This window comes from Telopea speciosissima, chromosome 8 (assembly GCF_018873765.1).
Source record: "Telopea speciosissima isolate NSW1024214 ecotype Mountain lineage chromosome 8, Tspe_v1, whole genome shotgun sequence".
In the NCBI taxonomy this organism is placed as follows: Eukaryota; Viridiplantae; Streptophyta; class Magnoliopsida; order Proteales; family Proteaceae; genus Telopea; species Telopea speciosissima.
Genome location: NC_057923.1, coordinates 54,472,595 through 54,481,984, shown reverse-complemented (window position 1 = coordinate 54,481,984; position 9,390 = coordinate 54,472,595). Strand labels below are relative to the sequence as shown.

The following is a 9,390-nucleotide window of genomic DNA, read 5'->3' as shown; positions in this document are numbered from 1 at the left end:
AGGGGGGACCTAGGGTGTGGCCATGTGGGTGAGGGTAGGGGGCTAGGTTCTACCCCTTGTGAGGTTAACATATTCGATGAAGCAAAATATTGTGTAAATTTTGTTTCTACAAGCTAGAGATGCAATGTTTTTTTTTTTTTTTTTTGGTACTTAAATGTCAGATGAAAGAAGTTTTTTTTTTAATTAAAAAAGAAACAAGTGCACATTAGTGTCCATAGATACATAACTTCTTTTCACCCTCGTCTTCCTAGTTAACCTATCAACCATCGAAATTACAGGTCTATCTTTCTATACAAAGATTATAAATTGAAAACATCTAATAAGATGGTAAATATCATATAAGAGAGCAGAGAAGGTTCAGGACTGTTTTATTTGACCGCCTTCTTTAAACCATGAAACTAAACATTCACAATCGGTGCGAACTAATAGGATTTCTCAAAAAGAAAAGTTGTAACTTTATTTATATACATTTGGGCTATGATGTTTATACAAGTTATGATATTAATCATTATGGCAAAAGGGTTCTTATATTACGTGCCCCATTATAGGAACCTTCTACATAATAGGGGTGTCAATCGGTCAGTTCAGTCCAGGTTCGATTGAGTTGAATCAGTTTCAGTGTGAGAACGGGTGAAACCGATACCAAACCAACAAGGGAAAGTTCGGTTTCAATTTTGGTCCGGTTTGAAATTGGTTTAGTTCAATTTTCTTTTATCGGTTTGATATCAGGTTCCGTCCAATGTGAATTCGGTTTACCATATATATATAAGGGAAGAGTTCTCTGTGGGGGAATGTGGCCCTTGCACGCGTGTAGGGGCCAATGAGAGCGCATGCAACGGCATCATGTGGCCAATCATTTCGCCCCCTTGCGTATGGTGCATACTCTCCCACCGAGATCTTTCTCCCATTTATATAATTATAGGAAAAAGCATGCATTTTTATGATTTCTGAGTTGGCATCGGTTTCTTTATCTATTTGGATTTGGTTTGGGTCTGGTTTTTCGATGTTTGGATCCTAATGTTGAGAGCCTAAAAAACTAAAAATCTTTTTAACGAGAAAAAAAAAAAAGGAAATCACATATCTAAATTTGAATAATTAATTTATATTAAGATATTATAGAGTCCATTAAATAATGTCAAAGGGTTTACAACAATAACATCTCATTTAGATGGAAATACAGAAGAATATAAATCAAGGGGAAATGGTTTTTGTGGGGGAGTGGGGCCCCGGCGCTTAGACAGAGTGGGGGGGGGGTGAATGACCACCCAACCCCCATAAAAGGTGGAAATGCTTGTCCTGTTAATGTTTCTGCGTGTGCTCCCAATGACCCCACATACGTGTAACACTCCCCCATGGATCTTTATCACCTCCAGTTGGCTGCCCGGCCCAGTTCCCCAGTTCCTCTAACAATGGGGGGCTGAAATGACCTCTCTACCCATGCCCAAACACTCTACCCGGGTGGGTTCCAGCATCCCCCTATTAGAGGAACTGGGGAACTGGGCCGGTCAGCAAACTGGAGGTGATAATTTTCCCTCCCCCATAGAGAACTCTTCCCCATACAATGTGCACAAAACTTTAGAATGGTATTTGTCTTTTTTGTTTTTTGGGTAAACGTATTTGCCTTCTTACTACCCAAACAATCATCTTGTTACAGTTTTCCATCTTTTATAACTATAAAGCATAACAAATTTTCAAAATTCATGTTTTGATACTTGGAGTTTTTGTTAGTAATATATTTTTTATGAGAAAAATAATGCAACCTGGTCACGTTTGGCGTGCGACTTGCGCCTAGATATATGGCCGCACAAAATTACTGCTATGCTAACCCCTTGCTCAATGGTTGTTGCTTTACCTTGCAAGGCTAAGTCATGGGTTCCAGACTTCTAGTTTTGCTACCTTAAACGGTTAAACCCCTCCCTGTGAAGCAAGAGAGTCGAGCACATGATCTCCTAGTACCCTTACTACCTATTAGTAGAGTATCACCCCAACTGTGTTAGTACTTGTCTTCATTTTCCACTACAACCATCAAGGGTATCAATTAGTTGTTCCGGTCTGATTTTGAGCACGCTAAATCCGTTCTTCTTTGTTACTAGGCCAATTAAAAACCAAACCATTAAGGAAGTTTTTGGTTTCAACTTTGCTATGATTTGGTCTAGTTTCTTATCAGTTCATTATCGGCTACTATTGGGTTTGTTTCGATCAGGTTTCCGATGTACATGTATATATAAGGAAATTAATGAGAACATACATAAGTTTATGGTTTTCATTTTCTTTTCGGGTTACCATCGGTCCAATCTTAATTTTTTATTGGGTTTGGTCCAATTTTTTATTTTGGTTAGTGCATAAGATCGGTACAATTTGGTTTCAATTTCTACTAGTTCCATAAACCCCAATGCAAACCAAGCTGAGGTTCGATTTGATTTGGTCGGGGCTGAACCGCTAGGTTTTTATTGGTCCGACCAACTTGGGCTGACCAATCCCAGTGCAAGAACCGTCGAATCCTTTAGTTCGATCCGGTTTTTTGCATATTGGTTCTACCATAAATCACATTGATCAGTTGGACCGGGTTGGTCCATTTTTTTGTATGGCTATAAGAGAAGAGGGAGCAAATTTGGGAGGTAAAAAAACCGCACATGATTCAGTGGAAATTTGAAAATAAAAGAAAAAATAATAATGGGCTTTAGGCCTTTGCGTGATCCAATGGGATCGCCTTTCTCTCTCTCATTTTGAATTTGAAAAACTCCAAAGAACCCATCCGTTGCAACTCGTGAGAGGAGGAGGGAAGAAGCAGAAAACGCTTATCAGCCGCGCTCCTGCGCATTCAAAATAAACGAAGCCAAACTTCAAACCTTCATAAAACCCTAACCTCACCCGCCCTCTCTAACCCTAACAATCCTATGCGAGCTTTTGAATTCAAGAACTACAAGAGATCGATTCGTTCTCGAATCTTTATCGCTTCTTTATCTTCTTCTCAATACCAAAGAACTACAAGGAATCGATTCAACAGGAACAGAAAGGGGAACCGTAACAGCAGTGAGTAAAGCCCTGTAGATCGAATTCTATAGTAGGTTGCAGAGAGTTTCCGCGGCTTCTGGCAGCGATTCTTGAGTCAATTTCATCATCATTAAAGGTATCGTTCGTTCTCTCTCCCCCCCGATGTGTAATTACTGAAAGCTCACAGCTTGCGCAGAAAACAACCACCGTCCTTCTCTTGAAACCCTAAGGCAGCAAGTATACTACTTCGGGAGCTTCATATGAACCCTAAATACTACCAAGTAGAGATCAGATCTACATACAATTTCTGAATTTGTTATCCAGTAATGCGGCTTTAGCCAGTTGGAGAAAATGGCAACCTCCGACTTAACAAGACGCCCAAAGCCCCGTGGCCATGGCCACTGGCACCCGATCCCGGAGTAATGCCATCGACAAAGTGGAGACAATGAGAAAGGAGGCCAGTTTTCTCGCCATCAACTCCGCGGCGAGAGATTTTTTTCCTGCAACGATTGAAAATTGCAGCGATTCCGATGTGTTTTCAAATTCTTTTATTTTCCAGCGTTCCAAACATGGGCTTGGTGAAATTTTCGTGTTTTTAAATTGGTAGGTGGCGGGCCCGAAGAGAAGCAACGGGGAATTGGGAGGGAAAACAGAGATCTCGCGCAAGCGGAACAAAATGAGAGATCTTGAGTCGGTTTTTCGCTCAGAAGGTTGTGACGTGTACTCCTGTATTTCTTGTGGTTTTCCATACCCAGAAAATATTTGATTTTATATAGTTTTATTTTTTGGTAAAATTTTTTATAGTCTTATTTGATAGCATAGTTCAATCACTTCTGAATTGCAACGGATGCCGTATACATTCTACAAAGTTCATGTTTCATGTTTTGTTGATGATATTCGCATTTGCTAAGTATCACAGTGTGCTTTATTTCTGTAGATTATAGCTCACTATCATGCTGATGTTCTGAATCATATAATGCGTCATATTGTTGATATTTTGATGAAAATTCTTTATGCTTGATTTTCATTTGAGAAAGAAATGGAGTTTCTAGTCAGTTGGTGATTGAAAGATTCTTTATTAAACTCTTTCGTTGGATCCCCTCCCCCCGCCCCTATTTGATATGATACTACTTTTGTACTGGTAACTACAATTTCCCGATGTCATTGATGGTGTTAGAATAAGATTATAAGAAGCTTTAGCCTTTCCATTCCTGTTTTTCTTGAATTATGTAGATATCATTGGTCATTCTGTTTCTCAATCCCCTGAAAATAGTAGCTGTACTGCACAATGGGTAACCAGAAATCTTAGCAACAATATTGTCTTCTATTTCTTTTCACCTGGTTATTTTATGTCACTGCTCTCTTCAGTTTTGTTTTTCCATTTTTCAAATGGTCATGTATTTCTCCTTTCTGATTCACTGAAAATCTAGTTGCAAATTTTGAATTGTGTATGGCAGGAAGAGAACCTCCTTTTTCAAAGTCTTCAATGATCAAAGAAGCCCCAGACCAATTTCTCTTGGGTAAAAGAGAAGAGATATCTCCAATAACTGAGGAGCCTGTAACAAAGATTTCTGATAATTTTCAAACAATCGAAACTGGGAGGAACTCTCTATGCCTCTCAGAAGATGCCACTCGTCTGAGTTTGGGTCATACCGGCCATCCTCTTAGAAGTATGGATCTTAATGCTGAACCCTGTATTCCCAAGGATTCAGATCATGATGATGCACCAGCGAATGTTGATGGCATTTGTAAACCATCCAAGCTCACAAAGCAAGCACCAGATCATGAAACAAACTTTACCACCTCAAGGGGTACTGGGTTGGATCTCAATGCGGAGGATGTCTCTAGCTCAGTGTACCATGACCAAATTTTCCCCTACAAAAGTCAGAAACACTTGAAATCTAGGGATGTGTCAGAGTGTGGGAGCTCTACAGGCCCTTTGGATGAGAAAGACTCACTGAGAGTGTGGAGAGAGATGAAACAGAATGGTTTTTTCTCGTCTTCACATGGAGGCATACCAATGCCAAAGCAGCGCGGAAGGAAGAGTAAAAATGATACACTTAAGAAAAAAATGGAGCTTGCAAAAAGAGAACAGGTTAACAGATTTACAAAGATTGCTGCTCCAAGTGGGCTTCTCAATGAATTGAACCCTGGAATTATAAACCATGTGAGAAATAGTAAACAGGTTCATTCTATAATCGAGGCCTTAGTGAGATCTGAAAAGCTTGAAAATGGTCGTATTCAAAGCAGGTCAGCAAACAATCTTAAAAGAGGAACAAAGGAAGCAAATGATCGAAGGAAGGACATGGAAAACATGCATGATTCAGGAACCAGTCAACTTAATGTTTCGCATGGAAATGAACCAGGTGGACAGACCCCAATGTTCTCAACTAAAGTGGTAATTCCTCTGAATTCAGATCACGTGGTAGCTGGTGACTCATATTTTGGGGCAAGAAGGGTTTCAGATAAAACTTCTGGTGCTTCACACATTACCTCAGATCATGAGCACAGAAACTATACACTGAAACTGTCATCCGAGAACACTAGTTCTGTGTCTAATGAGGAGTCGGAAAACCAAGCTGCTGTTTCTTCCCTTTCTGTGAAAGGTCAGTTTCAATATAAGCTTCTTACTGTTTAAAATATCTCGTCATTCATATATAATCTTATAACTAGAGGATGCAACTTGAGTCAGATTGTGTTGGGTTTGGGCAAACTACAGATCAACCCTACCTGCTGAGCATAATAGGGGAGAGTATCTGGAACTGACTTGAATGTTTCTTCTCTATTTTAGCTGCCACAGTAGCTTCCCAATGGCTGGAACTTCTTCATCAAGACATTAGAGGGCGCCTTTCTGGTAATGACATGGTTTCTCAAAGCTGACAGGTTAATTTAGTAGGCAAGCTCTTCTATCTTTATAATACGTGGCTTTCTTTGTGTGTGCAGCACTGCGGCGTAGCAAGAAGAGAGTTCGAGCTGTAATTCAGACAGAGTTGCCTTTCCTTTTGTCCAAAGAATTTAAATCTAACCAAGAGAACGATCCTTATGTACCTTGTGCCAGTGAATGTCCAAAGCCCCAGAACATTGCAAATCCAGAAATGCATCAAGCAAAGTGGACTGCATTATTTGGTCAGATGGAAAAGACACTCACTGAAGAGGGAAGACATCTGGTGAGTCTAACAGAAGGAGTTGATTTCTGTTTCATTCCTGTAGTTTCAAGATTAGAATATGGTGGTATTCTTCAAGATACGTTTGACATTCTTCACTTTCCACCCATTTAGTTCACAACTTTTCAAGCATAGTTCAAGAACTCGCCGAAATCTTGGTAATGTCTCTCTTTTTGAAAAAAGCGAGACGAGACTTAAGGCGAAATGAAATATTACCCCAACTCGGTTGAGATCTCGGTCAAGTCGAAATTTTGGTTTGATCGAGATTTAGACCAAACTTAACTTTTTAATGTACATATCTCGACCGAGACAGTCGAGATCTCTCTAGAACTCGACTGTCTTGGTGAACTCGACAGAGAAGTGTGCATTTGACCTGATTTTTGAGGATTTTCGACGGTGTTTTATGATAGAGATATATGTAATATGTTAAGATTGATGTATTGTACACTTTTACATTTGCAATATTTATTTAAGTTGTTTTATATTAATTGTATGATTTGATTGCTTTCAATTACTAAATTATGTGTAGAATAGGGCCAACTAGTACATTGTCGCCTGCCAACCTAGAATTTGAAGTGAAACTTCTATATGGACTTTGTTTTTGCAAAATCTGATTGTGCCATTGTGTTTAAATGACTTAGAATATCTTACAAAAAAAATGGCTTTAAATATGCTGAGTACCAAGTTTCAGGCCCAAACTAGGCTAAAACCCACTGAAATCAGCCTTCGAGTTCAAAAAAAATAAATTTACACCAACTCACCGAGATCTCGGCCCAACTCGTTTTTTTGGCTGGGCGAAACCTGTACCGAAACCTAGTTCTTGAACCTTGTTTTCAAGTGCACATCAAGCTTGCAGTAGCCTTCCATTTCCATGGTGCCAACTAGAAAACCTTTTTCCTAAACAAAAAGGCGGGAAAAAAATACACGCCTGCTAAAATCAAATGGAATTTAATAAGCAACTGCTCTCTTGCATCCTTATGAATGTCATAATAATTGTGGGTGCCACGTAACGAAGTCTATCAATCAAATGGCTGTGTCCTATTTGGTTGATTTTGGTCATAGGAGAGAGATATTCATAGTCAAAATCTGTTTGTCACTATTTATGCAGGGGTAGGAGAGCATGGTTTATTGCATTCTCAGGAATATTTTAGGTTTATAACTTCTATAAAAATATGTGCCTTCTTTTAGGAAAGAGGGTTGGGGAGAAACCTGAATTTATTGTCAATGGGAGTAGTGTAGATTTTTATCTCCCTCTATGCATCTTTGAAGTAAAATTTTTGTTGTTTCAAGTCAAACTTGCAATCCTTGATTTGTTTTCCAATTGTATAACAATGGCATCAATTCAGGAAACTTGGTTGAACCAAGTGACAGAAATGCAATCGCATTGTGCGAGCGGCCTGCAATCCACCAACTGGTTCACAGGACATGGCTTGCCACTAGTAGGCAGAGAAAATGAGTCCAGGTACATTCTTTTCTCTTCAAAATCAACATGTTGGTCCTATGGTGTGTTACTCTCTCACTTCTTTTTTCTCGGTTCTTGCCATATCTTCTCATCTTTTAAGGTCGGTTACTTCTTGATGGTATTGGTTGTGTTTTAACAGTGTTAAATCATATGCCAATGTTAGATTCCTGAAGGGTTGGAATGGGTTAATATAAATGAATTGACCCTGCATATTTTGAAATATAAATGAATTGACCCTGCATATTTTGAGATATCTTGGTGTCTGGAACATCTGCATACTATGATAGGAAAATTAACTAATGTTGATATATATTGTAGAAGGAACACCTCAAAAAATCCATTATCGAGTTCTTTGTTCTTGTACATGTAATTCATGCACAAGTATGGTTGGGGAACCACCAATACGATAGATTCCTCCGGGAGTTTTTGAACGAAATTAGTCCCCAATTAAATTATCTTGTTTATGGGACATTGTCAACTCTGTTCACACTACTTTCTAATCATCAAATTGCATGTAAATTTAAATTGTCAGATCAGGCTACATAATCTTGTAGGTGGGAAGTGGGAATCTCAAAAGCAGGTTTCTATTCCCCCTGCATTCGTCTACCACAGATCAGTTTGAGCTAGTCAGACATCGTGACTTTGTAATGAAAGTACAGTAATACTGCTTACTCTAAATTGTTATTCCTCGAAGGCTTGTTCATATATTGTGATGCTTTTTGTTTTTATGTCATCCTAAATTTGTGTTGCATTTATGATACATAATATAAGAACTAGCCCATGTACCCCAGATTTTGTTGATAATTTTCTGTTTTGCCTGTCTGAGTTGCTTTCTGAGTCATATGAAGGGGTCCTAGGAAACTAATCTATTACTCTTACAGATTGAAGAACATGGAAAATTCAGACAGGGAGTTGGCTATCAGAGCCGCTGCTGCTTCCATTTACTCCACCTGCAACTATGCGATGTCAACAGAAAATGTATCCTGTTTCTGAGTTTATTGCGCGATTAGTCCACCCATGAGGTTTATTCCTAATTTTATAGAAAATTTCTTTGCTGAATGTTAGCTTCACTAACATCCATGTTGTACAACTATTGAATGATGTTTCCTGGTAACATCAGAAACATTTTTTTCAATATTTCTTTTGTCAATTTTACTTTATTGATTGTTAACCCCCCCCCCCCCCCCCGGATAAGCATTGTTGTTATAACACTGACGATTTGTTTTAAAGATCATAAGGAATCTCCATTGACAAGTTTCAGATTATTTGATTGTGTTTTATATGTGGGTTTAGCTACCTCACAGATCATCAATACTATTTTCAGACATGTGATGCTAAAAAAAATCTGAGGTTAGCAATTTCATTTATTTTATTTTGTTAATGTAGACACGTTTCTGGAAAAGCATGCTAATTTTGCCACTTGAATTGGATATATAGGCTCTGTTTGTTTCGATGTAAAATTTTACAGGTACGTATTGAAAATTTTTCCAATGTTTGTTTCCCAGGAGGTAAAAAATGGTGTAATTTTTTTCAATGTGATTGTAAATGTTATACAACCTTCTATACAATATGCAACTGTTGGTTCTGCTATTTTATCAAACACTTGGTGTACATCTCTGATTACCCCAAAGTGATAAACATGGCCTTCTATTACAGACTTGGTCCCAAGATCTAGGTTCACTTGTTATTTCAAATTGGCAATAAACATATAATTCTAGGGATTTTCATGTTGGAGGTTTAATTCGAACCCAGAATAGATCTGGTTACTTC

General features: G+C 38.5%; 1 protein-coding gene across 1 annotated transcript; it reads left to right on the top strand.

The window, feature by feature from the left end:
* The first annotated feature begins 3,050 nt into the window (after nucleotides 1-3,050).
* On the top strand, nucleotides 3,051-8,912 carry LOC122672883. The gene is made up of 7 exons (XM_043870388.1): nucleotides 3,051-3,130; nucleotides 3,602-3,704; nucleotides 4,452-5,600; nucleotides 5,786-5,848; nucleotides 5,938-6,161; nucleotides 7,505-7,620; nucleotides 8,502-8,912. The coding sequence occupies exons 2-7, from the start codon at nucleotides 3,671-3,673 to the stop codon at nucleotides 8,611-8,613; spliced, it is 1,698 nt and encodes a 565-aa protein (XP_043726323.1). The 5' UTR covers nucleotides 3,051-3,130; nucleotides 3,602-3,670; the 3' UTR covers nucleotides 8,614-8,912.
* Nucleotides 8,913-9,390: the final 478 nt, after the last annotated feature.

Coding starts and splice junctions, on each gene's coding strand:
- LOC122672883 (XM_043870388.1), top strand. CDS start 3,671: ATGAGAGATCTTGAGTCGGTTTTTCGCTCAGAAG. Junction 3,705..4,451: donor GTCGGTTTTTCGCTCAGAAG/GTTGTGACGTGT, acceptor TGTGTATGGCAG/GAAGAGAACCTCCTTTTTCA. Junction 5,849..5,937: donor CATTAGAGGGCGCCTTTCTG/GTAATGACATGG, acceptor TTGTGTGTGCAG/CACTGCGGCGTAGCAAGAAG.